Below are 15,923 nucleotides of genomic sequence, written 5' to 3'. Positions count from 1 at the left end.
TCTGGCCTGCTTTGTCTGGATTGTTTTGTCTCTCAGTAGTCCCGTCTTGTTTATCTCATCCATGTTTATAACTCCCTCTCTTCCCGTTTGCTGTCGCCAGCATAGCCCCACCATGAATTTTACCCACCAGCTGTCTATGCGAAGAGGGCTCAATGGCCCCTGTTCAAATGTAAAGGTCCCAGAATTGAATTCTGCCTGGGGCATGTATTTAAAAAAAAAGATTCCAAGTTTAAAACAACAAGTGCCACGTTTATATATATTGTTTAACCAGGTGAGAACCCAAGAGACCAGGAATCGTCTCACTTGCAAGGGTGACCTGGGGAATTCGCCTACCTCTAGGGGGTTATAATTGCTGTGTATAATCCCAATTTAGTAATTTTCATTGCGTGTTTTTTTATCGTGTCTATTAAATACCAACGTAATAATAAGGCCAGCCACTGGATTTGAACTGTGGACCTCTAAGCAACAAGTGGCAAATGCGCTACTGCTGGGCCACGTCACCGCCAGGTCCGGATCAAGGCATGGGGGCTTTAGGGGCTGCAGCCCAGGGGCCTCCGCCAGCTGGAGGGCCTCTAGAGATTCAAGTTAAAAGTTATTTAATTTGTGAATGCTGCATTTAATTAGTTGTTAGCCTTGTAAACATATTTTTTTTCCTTTTGAAAAATTACTGAGGGCCTCACAATACCTGTAGCCCAGGGGCCTACAAAATCTTAATCTGGCCCTGGTCACCGCCCGTGTTTAAACATCGTAATTGAAATAGAATAGTACATGTATACATATTTATGATTAGAAAATAAATAAATGCCAAGTTTACGCGTATGCTTTGCCCTGAGGCTCAATTTATCCTTCCGACCTTTGCACTTGAAAAAGGTGGAGCGATCATTAGCCTGTTCGCTACCACGTGCTCTGGGTCTTCTTTAACACATGTTTGCATGGTCGCTGTATATACGCATCCCTTACTGTCAATACTCTGTTGGCTGAGAGCCTCCGCAAGCCACGTGTGATGCGTGCCAGATTACACTATGTAACATAATTTTTGTTCCTGGGTAGTAAGTGTCATTTCGTAATTGCTTATGCCTAAAAAGCATAGAAAATGTCTGTTATTCTCCACAAACTTTGCTTTTGTGACCAGGACAGTGATATTTTGAAATGTACCTATTTTTAATGAGAAAACGGGCGAATTTGTGTATTTTCGTTCACATTAAGTCAGAAAAAACAACATATGAATCAAGATTAACATGTATTTCTACTAAAGTAATACAAAAATGACTACAAAAGATTTAGAAGCGAGTAGTTTTTCGAGATTTACGATTATACTGTAAATCACTTTCACGAATCAGCCCCCAAATATAGTCTCCCATCATGTTCTCGTTATACTGTCCTTGGAAGCAGCATTCAACGTCCAGTATATCCTGGTGGAAGTGCTCGCCTTGCTCCTCTGAGTACGCTCCCATGTTCTCCTTGAATTTATCAATATGAACATCAAGGATATGGACTTTGAGGGACATCCTACAGCCCATTGTGCCATAGTTCTTCACCAGTCTCAACCAGCTCCACATAGTTTTCGACCTTGTGATTGCATAGGAAGCCACGAACCACTGCGACAAAGCTGTTCCAAGCTGCTTTTTCCTTAGTAGTGAGCTTCTTGGGGAATTCATTGCACTCCAGGATCTTTTTTTTTCTGTGGTCCGATGAAGACTCCGGTTTTGACTTTTGCCTTAGACAGCTTAGGGAAGAAGTCTTGAAGGTACTTGAAGGCTGCCGACTCCTTATCTATAGCTTTGACAAATTGTTTCATAAGGCCTAATTTGATGTGCAGTGGTGGCATCAGCACCTTCCGGGGGTCCATCAGTGGCTCCCACTTGACATTGTTCCTCTCCACAGAGAACTAAGTCTGCTGTGGCCAGTCCCGCCTGTGGAAGTGTGCCTTGGTGTCCCTGCTGTCGCAAAGGCAAAGATAGCAGGGGAACTTGGTAAAACCGCCTTGGAGACCCATCAGGAATTCCACCATCTTGAAGTCTCCGAGTGACCTCATAGCCGTACTCATCATACTTCAAGGCGTCCAGCAAGGTCTTGACGCTGTTGTAATTCTATTTGAGGTGCATCGAGTGAGCTAGGGGAAGAGACGGGTACTTGTTACCATTATGAAGCAGCATGGCTTTGAGGCTCCTGGATGAGCTGTCAATGAAGAGGCGCCACTCATTCTGGTTACAGGCGATTCTGATTGCCTCGAACAGACTGGTCACATTGTGGCAGAAGCAGAGCCCATCTTGACGGGTGAAGAAGCTGCAAAAAGGTTGGTGACGCTTCCTCTGATCTGCGAATTGAACACTTTCATTTAACAAGTTCCACTGCTTGAGCCTAGACGTCAAAAGCTCGGCATTGGACTTGGTGAGACCAAGATCTTTGATCAAGTCGTTGAGGTATTTTTGGTTGGGGTAGTATGGGTTTCTCTCCTCAGCTGCTCTCTGACTTGCTGCTCTCTTCTAAAGACGGCTGCTCTCTCTCCGGAGGAGTGGGTATGGGGAGCTCATGGCAGTGTGGCACCGGGGCGATGGATGAAGGAAGGTCCGGATACGTGATAGCAGGTGCATGCTTGCCAGTCTGACGTTTGGAACGGTCCACCATGCAGAAGTAGCAGTTGCTTGAGTGGTCAGTGAGTTCCTGCCAACTTACCCTTGGGTTGTACCCATCTCAATCCTATATAACCTCTTGCTGCAGCAGCTCGCCCGCTATATTTCTCCTGCCGCAGCAGTTTGCCTGCTGTATTTTTTCATCTGAAGACGATTTCTTGTGTTGCGATCGAAACGTCGTGTTTTTTTTGATTATTTTTCTATCTACGTGACTTTACCGAAAGACCCAAAGAGTATTAATTCCTGCAGTCACGAAAGCGTTAAGTCAAGATTTTAACAAATTTTATAACATAAAATTCCCAGCAACAATTGTCCATCTTACCTTCCAGAGTTTGTTTACATTGCTCGCAGGTGAAATGAGGTGCCCAGGGTTTGTCTTGATCCCTGAAAGGCATGCTGCAATATTCCTTGTAGGCCTCACACATTTTAGCAGATGCTTCCACAGAGTACTTCTTCACTCGTCTTGATAAATTGGCCGCAGACAAAGCAAAATGCGTCTGCCGGATGCTTGCAGCCTCTTGATGCCATCTCAGAAAAATGCAGATGTGTATCCACTTAGGCAGCTGGAACTAAATTGAACTGGTGCGCTTAAGGCCCTTTTATTTATACTACTATTTATATTACTGGAAAGTTCTAGAATGTTCTAGAAGTTACTCCAAGTTTACTCGACACTGAATCTATCTCGAATGTTCTGGAAATGAGGTTAGTTTCAAAATATCATTGTCCTGGTCACAAAAGCAAAGTTTGTGGGGAATAATAGCTATTTTCTGTACTTTTGAGGCATAAGCAATTAGGAAATAACACTTACTACCCAGGAACAGTAATAAATAAAAATGTGTTACACAGTGTTATTTTTCCACACTTCACCAAACTGATGAGTTGTGGGTCGGTGAAGTCAGCGATCATCGATGTGGAAGCAAAGGAGTACAGTACAACAGTGGATTTGGCCACACTGCTCACAACGAAGCTACACAAGAGCTTGACACCACATATGCATATATAGTTGACAGTGTTAGGTGACTATGTACAGGAAGTCCCCGAGTTACGATGGTCCGACTTACGATATTTCGATCTTACGATTGCTAAATTATCGCCATTCTTTAAGACACCTGGGTAGGCTAGGCCATCTTTGACTTACGATATTTTTGACTTACGATGGGGTCGTCGTAACGCATCTCCATCGTAAGTAGAGGACTACCTGAAAACAGCTTTATTTAATAATGATTTCGTTTTACATGAAAAAAAAATTACACTCAACCAATCAGGACGTGACTCAATTTTGTTTGGGTGATGCACGAAGACACAGTGGCCCTTCTACTGATTAGATCCAGCCGAATACCTGCAGGAATTGTATTTGTTTCCTACGATTGCACCCTGACCTTAGCTTTGCATCGCCAATATCAGGCAGCCATAACCGTGATTCTGACACATTGTCGGTGGTCAGAATCACCATTAAACTGCCATGCTAATGCTTCGTGTGTGGAATTGGCCCGATTTCACTCCAATCCTGGGATGGCATTCATGTGAGAAGGGAAAACCTGTGACGCTTTGGATAACCTATTGGAGGCCAGCCATGACACATCCCTACCCTCCAAACATAAGCCATAAATCCAGTTGTCCAATCTCTCACGAACACAAGTCCTGAATATATATACATAGATTATAAACATTTATCATAAAGTTACAGCAGTTACACTCAGATTGCATGTTCAAAGTAATTCAGCACAAATCATCTTTGACATGGTGTTTATACTGGACTGGCAATTTACTTTTGTGTGGCACTGGTTCTGAGGTTCTGTGCCTTCTTAAAGCATGTTACAAACCTTTAAAACAAAAGCATGTTACAAAACTTTTGTTTTGCTGAGTTATTTGTTTAGATATTTGTAAAATATTTTCAGTTGGAATTAAAATATGTGTTTTTTTTTTTAATGGGGAGCGGTAGTGTAGTGGTTAGCATGCTGTGCTACGGAACTCAGCGACCCGAGTTAGATGCCCGCTCACAGCCAAATGGTGCAATGTGTAAACATCACCACTCGAGAGACAAAGGTGGCCGGGCGTGGTGATGATTACCCACCACCTCGTGTGCTGTTCCGGCCTTCATACGTGCTCACTAAAGCACTTGCCCCTACAGACCATTAAGGCTACACGGGGGATATTCGTTTTTTTTAATACACGAATTTAAATTCCAATAACATGTATCCTGTATAATTATTGCAATTTGTTTTCACGTGTATTTTAACAGAACTGCTCGCCAAGAGATGGAGACTCACCTTTTGCAATGAATAATCCCTCATTTACTGCAGAGGGCACAAGCCCCCAAGGTAAGGAAATTTCTTGGTAGCCGGCAGCAGTTTAACGCAAATGATTGTAAACAGTTTTTTTTTAAACAGTCTATTTCGCATAGTACCATCCTAAAGTCGGTATCCTCCATCTGCCAGCATTTCACTGTCGAATGAAAATCGATATTTGCTGTAAAGTAAGTTGTTTCGAACATTAAGCGACAATGTGATTGTTATTTTAATTGAATTGTGTCCTAACGTGCAAAATAACGAGTAAACATTTTCTTCTCGCCGAAATATTGCGCCACTGGCAATGTTTCACGAACTTTTGAAGAGTGCGCATTTTCCATGCATATCAATATTTCATCCACAGCAATTTGCATGGCTCTTTCACGGAGGTTAGAAAAATTACCATAAGAAAATTGCTATTGGAGACGTTTATGCAAATTGCCTTTTTAGTAGTAAATGACTAAAGTAAAACATATTAAATTAACATCTTTATACGCCTGTGCAGTGTGCATTAACTTAACCTGTTAAAACAGTTATCTTGTCCTCAAAATACAATCTTAGTACATTGTGTCACTTATATGCAATGGTGGGATCCATTAAGCAAAGAAATTACATTTTAGCATTTATCTGCATATTGTAAACATTGTAGTAAAGTTCTCAAATAGGCATACGCTCTTCATTAAACACACACTCATTATTACGGCTAATGACATGTGTCAGCGAGTGTGTCTTTGGCAAATTAATCCTGTGCTGGCCTCATATTGCAGCACTGTATTAACAACCAAGTCCACTGGTTTGCATTGTCACGAATTAAACGTTGATCCTTATGGGTCAAATATTGAGTTGTTAGTTTAAAGAAGGTCAAAGGGCTAACGCAGAAGGGTTTTTTTTCTCTCCACGTTACTTTTGTAAGTTTATTCTTGTGCATGCACATTGTTGTTATGTGCAATGGAAGAAACGTGTAACTATTTAATTTCTATAACCCACAATCCCTCAACAGTGGTTGTCATATTGGGTGATTCACTTCCACCAAGGGAGTGTGGAATGTCCGCCACTGACTTTGGGCCAGTGGCACACTGTGGGGTTGTCTGACAAGCAAATGGTTGCTGGTGGTTATTGATGAAATTACAGACGCACAGTGACCCTATACACTGCACAGGGGAGTTGTGAGGCATGCACGCATATCATTTGCACACATTTGCATATGTATTCACATGTACATTGGCGAGGGCAGCAGGTGCTGTACAAGTGGCACTCATCACACAGGCAGCGCATGAGCAAGGAATGAATGAATTACTGAATAACTGCATGAGTGAATTAATGAATGATTGAATGCATAAATTGTTGATTGGATCAATTAATTAATACCTTAATGAAGGCATAAATTAATAGTTGGATACATTGATGAATGGATGGATAAAAGCGTGAATAAATGGATGGATAAATGCATGAATGGATTAGATGGTTTCAATGAATGGTTGAATAAATGCATGAATGGTGGTGAAGGGGCGCTACGGTGGTGAGATGTTAACGACCTCGCCTGGTATATAGGAGGACGTGGGTTCTATCCTGACCCTGACGTCTGTACATTTGGAGTTTGCATGTCTCAACTCCACGTGGTTGCGTGTATTTTAAACCGGGTCCCCTCGTTTCTCCCTCCATATTTAGACACATGCGTTTAGAGTATTTGACTGCTATAAATGTCCACGTGATGAGCCGATTCTTTGAGCTTCAATTTGTGGCCAGGTCGCTTCTGAAAAAGAGCTAAGTAGCTCAGTGGCCCTGACCTGGTAAAATAAAAAATAGTCTTGTTATAGTTCAGTTTAAAATGAATGTATATATGCCTGAATGAACGAATTCAAATGTTGTGAGTGTCACTTTGCCATGTCTAACATGTGGAGGTGAGGGCACCCTTTACAGCCATTGGCTGTGCCCATGTGCTGGACTACAAATACTCTTAATCAGAATCTTTATTTATCCTGGAAAAATCAGATGAGCTATGAAGCTATTTTTTACGAGACGTGCAGAGGCCCAACGCTTGTTGGGGCCCATACAAAGACAAATATCCCCCGTATAACCTTAACAGACTGTTGGGGCAAGTGCTGTTAGCGAGCACTTATGAAGGCCGGCCATGGCACACGAGGGATTGGGTGGGCAGCAACCTCGCCCGGCCGCCTTTGTCTCTCGAGGGGCACCGCACCAGGTACTCATTTGTAGGCTGAGTCGACCTAGGGGATAATCGTCACTGGTGTTGGTCGTGAGCGGGAATCAAACTTAGGTTGCCAGGTTTGTCGTGCAGCACAACGCTAACCGCTACACTACCGCCAATAGAACACACACACACATTTTGTGTAAACATTGTAACTTGATCAATTGTCAACTGAGGTGTACAACTTATTATTTGTACCTAAATTGGATGTGAATTGTTACATTCGCCGTGGAACCTGCACAGCCTACACGCCGAAATAATAACACTGTAATCGACGAAAATTCCAGGTAATATATCCCTCATACTAAAAGAACGTGTGCCTTTGGAGTCCGAGCTGATTGTGCCGCAATGTGTCACCGCACTGATGGCTTCACAGGTCAGGTCGGTGGTGCGCTCTCTGCGTGTGGCTCGCCACCTGTGGCACAGGCGGAGAGTGGTCCACCTCTCCAGGCCATTGTACTGGACTGCAGTGGATTCAATTTCATGGACTCGGTGGGGGCCTTATCTCTAATGCAGGTGACGAACTTCTCAATAAAGTACAATGTGTGCAAATCGAGGCGGCGCAACACACCAGCATTTTACCTGACATCAGCTATTGGATGTATTTAAGTGGTTCTCGGTTTGGGATTAATGCTTAATATGTTATACATCAGTGGCACTCCGATTCCTGCAACCTAAATAACCCTCACTGCATATCATTTACTTGAAGAGTACAACCATAAAATGCATGTAATTCAACCCAGTGGTCTGAAATATACATAGTATATTTGGTTTACGTCTCCATTTATTGGGGATAAAGGGAAAACAACAGTAGTAGGGCAAAAGATATACAACCTAAACACTAATGAATATAAGTAAGCAGAATTCATTATATTGCACTAAGGCCTCAGAGTGAGCAATGCAGATGCATACCAACCGTCTGGTATATCAATGGAAAGCAAAGCAATTAATGCCAAGGAAAGAAATCCGCATGAAATATGAATAAGATTTCATACTTTTTCATCTGGGTTTTTCACTGAGAAATAAATTGCATGAAAATAATTGTTCTTATATAGTCAATAAGAACTATTCTGCTCCTGACTCATTAGTTATAGACATTCAGTGATTTTTTTTCTAAACAGCATTCAATTAAAGCTTAAATAAGTGTCATCCAATAATATGTCTGTTCCAGTACATGACTGATACACGTTTACATTAACGAAACAATGCAAATAGATCTCTGATTATATGCGAGTTTACCCACCTTTTGGACTAAATTTGTTGCGCCAGGGACGTTTAATTACCCCCAATATATCACAGGATGCCATCACAAGATTGGCATGCGACCAAATTGGTCTTACAAGGCAGTCGCTAAGATGTCATTCGTGACAACAATCCCTATGAAACATTCTGTCCATAATCCACCACACTTTATGCTACCAAACAACAGCTGCATGTGCTTTCAAACAGAATTCAAGGACATTAAATTACAGCTTAAAGAGCAGCGTTGCCATCTCACACAGTCGTCGCTCATTAAAATGTATGACTCATAATAATATTGGATGTGCATGCCAAGATCGGTGGACTGCGGCTTGACAAATGAACTCGAAATATGTTTTATATCTTAAAAAAGAGATTCTGCGAGGCTCTTGTACTGAAAATAAAATGCATCCATCACCGTGGCATTGCTAATCAGTGGAGTGCAAGGATGAGCTCAACTGAAACTGGGACAATATCGTGATGGCCATCTCGTGCCCAACTCTTCAGAGTAGCAGGAATTGTGTTTCCATCTCCATCAAGATAAATAAATAAATGTGCTAATCCTTCTGATGAAACACTCACTCACGTGTTGGTGTGGCTAATGAAGGTCGCATATGTGGCGCATTATTAATGCTGACGTTTGTTTGTCTTTGTGAAAGGCCCTTCCTCTTTAATCATCTGTGGTTGTGGTTTCAAAAATTGCATTTGAAAGGGCATTATTTTTTAATCACATCTCAGTAATTATCCATGGATTATGTCATTCCAACACAACAACAGCCGTGTTTTTGACACATTGGACATAATTTGCAGAGATTGTCATAAGCACATGACAACCAGTCAGTAAAATAATGGTTTGCTGTGCTATATTTATCCAATTGCTCAAGAATGCTATTAAAAGTAGTGACATTGTGACACACTATTCAAGATCGAGTGATAATAGCCAATGCTGGTGATGTCACCTCACCTTGCAGCAGTTTTGGTACACACGGTCTCTGCTTGAATGGTTAGAAATTTTAGGCCATCCTGATTGTCACCACACGACATCTCACCACCTTCACACGTCTAGCAAGACCATTGCTGGCTCCACCACTCTTTCCTGTCACCACTTTAAGGTCCTCCTCGAAGTCACTCTTGACTCCACCTTTTCCTTTGACAGCAACACCAAGCACATCACCAGATCCTCTAACTACGATCTCATGGCCCTCCATAATTTACGTCCACTCATCGCCACATAAATTGCCGATACCCTCGCCTGCAGCATAGTCGAATCTCGCCTCGACTATTCGCCACTCCGCCCTTATTCGATCTTCATCGAGTAACCTCAGGAAACTCCAACATTTGCAAAACCATATCTCCCATGCCATCATCAATGTCTGTCATCCTAGGCTAGATTCCCTCACTTCCCTCCATCCCTTCCAATGGCTTTCCATCGCCAGCAGGAGCAGCTACAAGATTGCCTGCCTTTGCCACCACTTTCGGCCGCCCACCGTTTCTTTCTTCACTCCTGTCACCCAGCACCACAGCTCACATTAGAACTCCCGCCACGGTGCGACTCACGACATCATCTCTATACCCAGGGACCAGGGATGTCACTGTCGGGCATCGTTTTTCCGTGGTAGCCCTTGCCGTCTGGAACGCCGCTGCACATTCTCAGCAGCATTCAATCTACACCGACTTTTAAGAGACACCTAAAGTGGTCCCATTTTTGTCGCCCGGCTTTCGAGCGACACTGAGCTTGGCTCTGCGCCGCAGTCGTGGTCATTTGTCGAGTGAAATATTGTGAATAAAATTGCATTATTTATGATTGTAAATTCTGCCAGATCCTGCAACTATTGCGTGTGAAATACAGTCTGCTCTTACACGTGCTCTATTATAATATCGCACCATCTGGCTATAAGTGTTATCCTTGGCTTCTGACCTCTTGAGTGCCACATAAATGTCTTTCTCAGTAACCTGCCCTCCTCCATCTGACACAGCACCTTTCCACACCTCTGATTAAAATAAAAACGTGAACACTGTCCTGTTTTGCCAAGCAAATTTCAACATTCTTATTATGCACCTATTACAGTCAAAAGGCTGGTAACCGTCCTTTCGAGCTGCTTTATTAAAGTCCAGGGGGCCCAATTTTTGTCCATCATCCTGCCATATTTTTGGGGAATTACAAATCAGGTTGTTGTGATAAGTCAACCCGGGTTCACGATTCCCTATTTAACATGGGCCAAGTCCTTGATTGGGGATCACAGGCCACCCAGCCTCAATCCACATAGCAGACTGGGTCAAAGTGTCCGGGGCAATGGTGGACCTAGGGAGGAGAGCTACGTAAAAGCGGAACAACTTGATTATGCTCTTCCCAGTTCCACCATTCCAAGGGTGAGCTGTCAGCGTCGTAGATTTGAAGGCGTGGCCACAAAAAGGGGTGCAGAGTGCTCATGAGGGGGTCCATGCCGCAAGATTCATGTGGCCCGTTTGCGCCTACATTCCACTGTGGTGACACTCGTGCCTCATAGCAAGAAGGGCCTGGGTTTTGTTCCCGACTCGGGGCTCCTTTTTCGTGCAGAGTGTTTGTTTTATGTTCTCTCTCCTCCCGGTGCTTCGGTTTCCTCCCATAGCTAAAAGAGCTGGTATTGGCCAACACATTCCACTGTTGAAAAGTCGATTGAACATTACTCAATTGGTATTGCACACAACAATCTCGTCCCTACTGGGAAAACTCAGCAGAACCCTGCTGAAAAAAACAACGAGTCTTGCGACTCTTGAGTGTTTCCTAGGTAAACGAGCGTAATACAAATAAGAACATAAACACAGACGCCCATCCGAGTGCAACTGAGCCCCACTGTTGCAGCACCGTGGAAACCCAACCAGGGCTTCGTGGAATGGGTTTTGCTGTTGACTGGCACTGCAGTGGACGTAGGCCACTAAACCTGACGTGCACATTTGCACATGGACATTATATGCCCATCTTGATTTGCCACCTCCATTTCCATGGGCAGGGCTTGCATCACAAAGGCTGTTTGAAATTCCACCGTGCACATTTCTTCCACAAGTTTTTTTAATGAAAATCTGTGCACGAATCACACAGAATGAGTTTTCCTGAAGTGTACTGCATGCATAATTTCTGGGAAGTTTAAAATTAAAACCATGAATTGAGTTACAGCTCTGTGATCTGTGACCTCAGACATTGCTCTTGCCTCAAACACTCCTATGTTCCTGTGCTTGTCAGCGTTTTCAAATGCTGTAACTTCACGCCTTCTTAACATGAACTAAATAAGAATACAAAGAGTTGTTTAAACACCATTTTGTTCTTCGATCTATTATCTATCTGTACTGAATTTAACTTTACATGAAAACATTTGAATGCAATGACCAAGGTGGCTATATTTCCATATATATTACATTTTAGTAGGTCTTAGTGGTTTGTGCTTTGAATTCAGAATCCTTTAGTTTGGGTTGGTGGCTGATACAGAGATGTAATTTTTTAATCACCGGTTCCCCATATCACCACGTGGGACAGCGTTCAGAGTTCTGAGCCACCACTGTTGAGATGTTGGATTTGAACCGCCAGTGATTAAACAATGTCCTCACAGGTATAGTGAGTTGGTGGTCTCAACCCAGTCACCAATGACTGCACAACAAACAATCAATTTTTGTGAAATTTAGTTTTTACTATAGATTTGGCTAAAGTCCAGTATCATCGCATGGCAGGTGGAGAACATTACCGCCTACTGTGTAAATGGTAAACAAACCACTGCAAGGATTTTTCGGGAGAAGTCCTGCGAAAAATATCTTCCACCGGTTGTTATCTGAAATATGGTGGGGGGGGGGGGAATGCTGTGCTGTGATATTTCCGGGTGAATTCTTTATCTCCTGACGCTGATGGCAAAACTGGAATTGGGTAGAATTTTCTTTTAATATAACACAATGTCGCCAGTTATAGTTTGAGCCACTGAAGTTTCAGGAGCTATGCTCTTTCAAATCTAGATTGAAAACTAATTTTGCGAGAACTTATTATTTTGTTTAGTTTGTTGTCTTTCCCCAGCACCTACTATTAGCACGGTTGGCTACGTACAGTGCGAAAGAAGTCCCACATACATACGTGAGACATTCACAAGCTAGGGAATATGGTGCTGTGGGATTTAGTATAGGAGATATGTTGCTGAGAGATGTAATTATATTTTATAGGATGTCAAGGTTTTCTGTAAGCTTTCTGCAGTTTCCTCTCATTTGGAAATAAACTGAAGAATGACTTCACTTGTCCTCATTTCAACATCGTTTCGGGTTATTCAGGCCCTCCTGATGATATGTGTTTGGGTGCAATGTTCATGAAACATTTACAAAATAATATAAAGAACTGTGTACATTCATCTCTAATGTTTTATGCTCATAATAATGTTGTGGTATATGCAGCACTTTGTCCGAATGCTTAAATAATTAAAGTTCCAGGTCTAAATTAATGATGACATGGAACACTTTAACATTATGTCTCTTATTTAAATAATATGCGTTTAATCCACGTTTTTTTTTTCTGCCGATGCAGGTCTGTGAAGATTTCAGAGATATTGGAACACGCGTCCTTTTGGCACGGTGCTCAGGTGGGTCTGATATGTCCCGTCAAGGTCCCTAAGATCTGGGGATGCAGGTCTTCTCTGCAGGTCGAGGTTTCGGTCTTTGGGGTGACCGAGCTTTTTCCCGTGTAGCCCGCGGGTGATGGAACGCTCTTCCAACAGATATCAGGGATCTCTGAGTCTGTGGACATTTTTAAAATGCACCTTTAAAACCTTTTTATACACTTCCCCTTATTAAACTTGTAGTTCATTTAGTAAATGAGTCTTAAAATGCATTTATAATATTATTTTTATGCTGAGTGTCTGCTGCTGCTGTGTCCTGTACAGCGCTTGGAGATCCCTGATGAAAAGCGCTTTATAAATGTAATTCTTATTATATTGGTGTCCATGATGCCTAAATTGTGACACGGCTCAGCGGTAGTGAGGTCTCCACTTGCCGCAGAGGTTCACGGTTCGTTTCCAGTGGCCGACCTGATTAATACTGCAGGTCTAATAACCGTTAACAAGATCCTGGGACGTCGTTCACAAGAGAAGGCCATTGTGTGCCAGTGTTGTGTTCCAAATTTTAAGCATTTCCTGCCAATTACTCAATTGAAATCGAGAAAGCAATCACCCGCTGTAAAAAAAAGCTAGAACTTTGCAAGATTATCCTAAGAAAGTCATGAGATCCAGTGAAAGGTTTTCTGGATAAACAAGCACAAATAATAATTGGATAATAATTGTCATAAAGCATTGTTTGAAATATACAGCAGCTAATAATGAAGTGCAGAACATATTGTTTTTTGAAAGGGAATGTAAATATCCTGACAATTATACAAAATTTCAATGTGTAAAAGTCATTGACCATCAAGAAGCACCGATTGCACACGTCTTATGCACTTTACTATGTTTTGAAGTTCATAGTGTGCCAATGTACGCTATGTGTGAGCACCTTTACCCTGAATTCTAGTTAAATATGACAATATAGCCGCGTGTATCTGACGAAGGGAGCACGTAAATAAGAATGCAGATGAAAGAAAATGTGAATTGAACTTCAAGACATTTGCAGTCAAGTGGAAATTCATGCAAGGCTGTACACACACGCTTAGGTTTGCACATTTCAGCAATACGTTCTCGGTGGTATTAATTGTTTCATGATCAGACAAGCATAATTACAAGGAAATATTCCTTCTGTCGAAAATCTATTTTTGAGAGTTCGTTTGGAAATTCGGCTTATCTGTCAACAACTCCTTTACCAGCTTACGATTCTTAGTCAATTACATTATATTAAACGGGAATAGACTCCTTCTATCAGCAGCTATGCCAACCATTAAGCATTGTAGGGAAATACACGTGTTAAATTGAATGCAACTTTCTAAAACACAATGGCATCACTCCTGTTGTTTTTCTTTCACTGCTTTATTACTGTGAAATCAATGATTTTTTTCCAAATCCAGTCCTGCGATCGGCATTGCCTCACGAAACAAAGGAGTCGTTCGGAAATCCTAGAGAGCAGTGTGACCATATCATGGGATCTCGGTGTTTGAACATCTTAACACCTGTTTTATTTCCAGAGAGGGTAACACCTATTCTTATTTTTCATTCAAAAAGGTCCCATGATATAGCTGCTCACCCCGAACCATAAATGCTCTGAAATGTGCATCGTCTTTGAATCGTTCAACTTTTGGTGTTCTCTGGTCTGACACTGGTGAGACTCGGCCCTAAAGAAGGCTGCTGCCTCTGGTGTAGGCCAATCAGTTTCAAAGACAATGCAGATATTATCAGAGCATGTTGTTTTGCATGTTCCCCACCAAGTACGTGTGGTCAATGCAGACTTGATTCATAGCAAAAGGTTTCTATTTGGTGTTTGAACATCTTAACACCTCTTTTATGGTCAGAAAGGGTAAAACCTATTCTTATTTTTCATACAGCGTGTTATCATCATTGAAAGAATGCAGGAGAGGTTTTTCACGAGGAAAACATCTTCCTGTGGCCTTTGTTCTTTTTTTATTCTGTACCACAGTAGGAAGGTCACGCTTTTTTCATATGCTCTGCTATGAGATAGTCTGTCACGTGACAGTCAAACTAATCATATAAATTTAGTGAAATGCCAGAGCAAAATTCAATATGACATGTGTTTTTGTGCGATCATTTTGTGAACGGGCTTGGATCATTAACGCACTGCGGTCGAAACTCAGCTTTCGCATTCAAACCCATAACCTCAGCAACAGAATGTAGCTGCTCAGAGCTTTGACCTCTGAACCACTCTGCCTCCTCCACTGTTATTGTTAAAAAGTGTTATTTCATATCACTGCCCTCACCTAAATGCAATTGGCACTAGCCCACAGGTGTTTACAATCTCCGGGCACAGATGAAGTAAATAACACTATCAATACTTTTTAAAATACTTTTTTCTTCTTGTTGCATTTGCTTACGTGCGGTTTGCCGTTCTCCATGTGCTATGCACGTGGTGTCCCCCCTCTGTGTTCCCTCGCTATATGTTTCACCCCATTTCCACACCTGCTGATGAGCGCTTGTGTTGCGTTCGAAACGTCGTGCTTTATTTTCATTTTATTTTCATTTTATTTATGAAATTTTTATTTTATTTCTACATACGTGACTTTACCGGAAAAAAAAAACAATGAGTACACAATGAATGTCTAACACCTCTCCGAATTGTGCCTATTTCCATCCGGGAACCCGCTGAGAGGCACAGTGCTCATTGCGCCTATGCTAGGCAGCATGTGGCACTGTGAAGCCGTCTAAACAAGTGCCCCTGATGCTGATGCTTACATACTAATGATGATGACGAGGCGCTCCAATACGCCGCGGCAGGTGCACAGTCGAGAGATGGGGAGGTAACACGTTCCCTGATTGTTGGGTTTTCCTGTCTTGAACTTTTTCTTAAGGGAAATGTAGGTGCAAAACAGGTTTCCCCCCCCCCCCCCCCAAGCAATCATATTCCATACACAGGAAAATGAATTTCACAGTCAGTCTGTCACAACACTTACTT

General features: G+C 42.2%; 1 protein-coding gene across 2 annotated transcripts in view; it reads left to right on the top strand.

The window, feature by feature from the left end:
- The window catches only part of LOC144729536 (solute carrier family 26 member 10-like), an 86,838-nt gene that overhangs the window by 64,878 nt on the left and 6,037 nt on the right, over positions 1-15,923 (top strand). For both annotated transcript variants that reach the window (XM_078609867.1, XM_078609860.1), the window contains exons 14-16: positions 4,876-4,954; positions 7,507-7,646; positions 12,904-12,958. In XM_078609867.1, coding sequence (XP_078465993.1) covers positions 4,876-4,954; positions 7,507-7,646; positions 12,904-12,958 — 274 coding nt within the window. The remainder of the gene's footprint in view (positions 1-4,875; positions 4,955-7,506; positions 7,647-12,903; positions 12,959-15,923) is intronic.

This window comes from Lampetra planeri, chromosome 2 (assembly GCF_965212315.1).
Source record: "Lampetra planeri chromosome 2, kcLamPlan1.2.h2, whole genome shotgun sequence".
Taxonomy (NCBI): Eukaryota; Metazoa; Chordata; class Hyperoartia; order Petromyzontiformes; family Petromyzontidae; genus Lampetra; species Lampetra planeri.
Note: the sequence above shows the minus strand (reverse complement) of the source record. Positions and strands in the feature narration are given on the sequence as shown.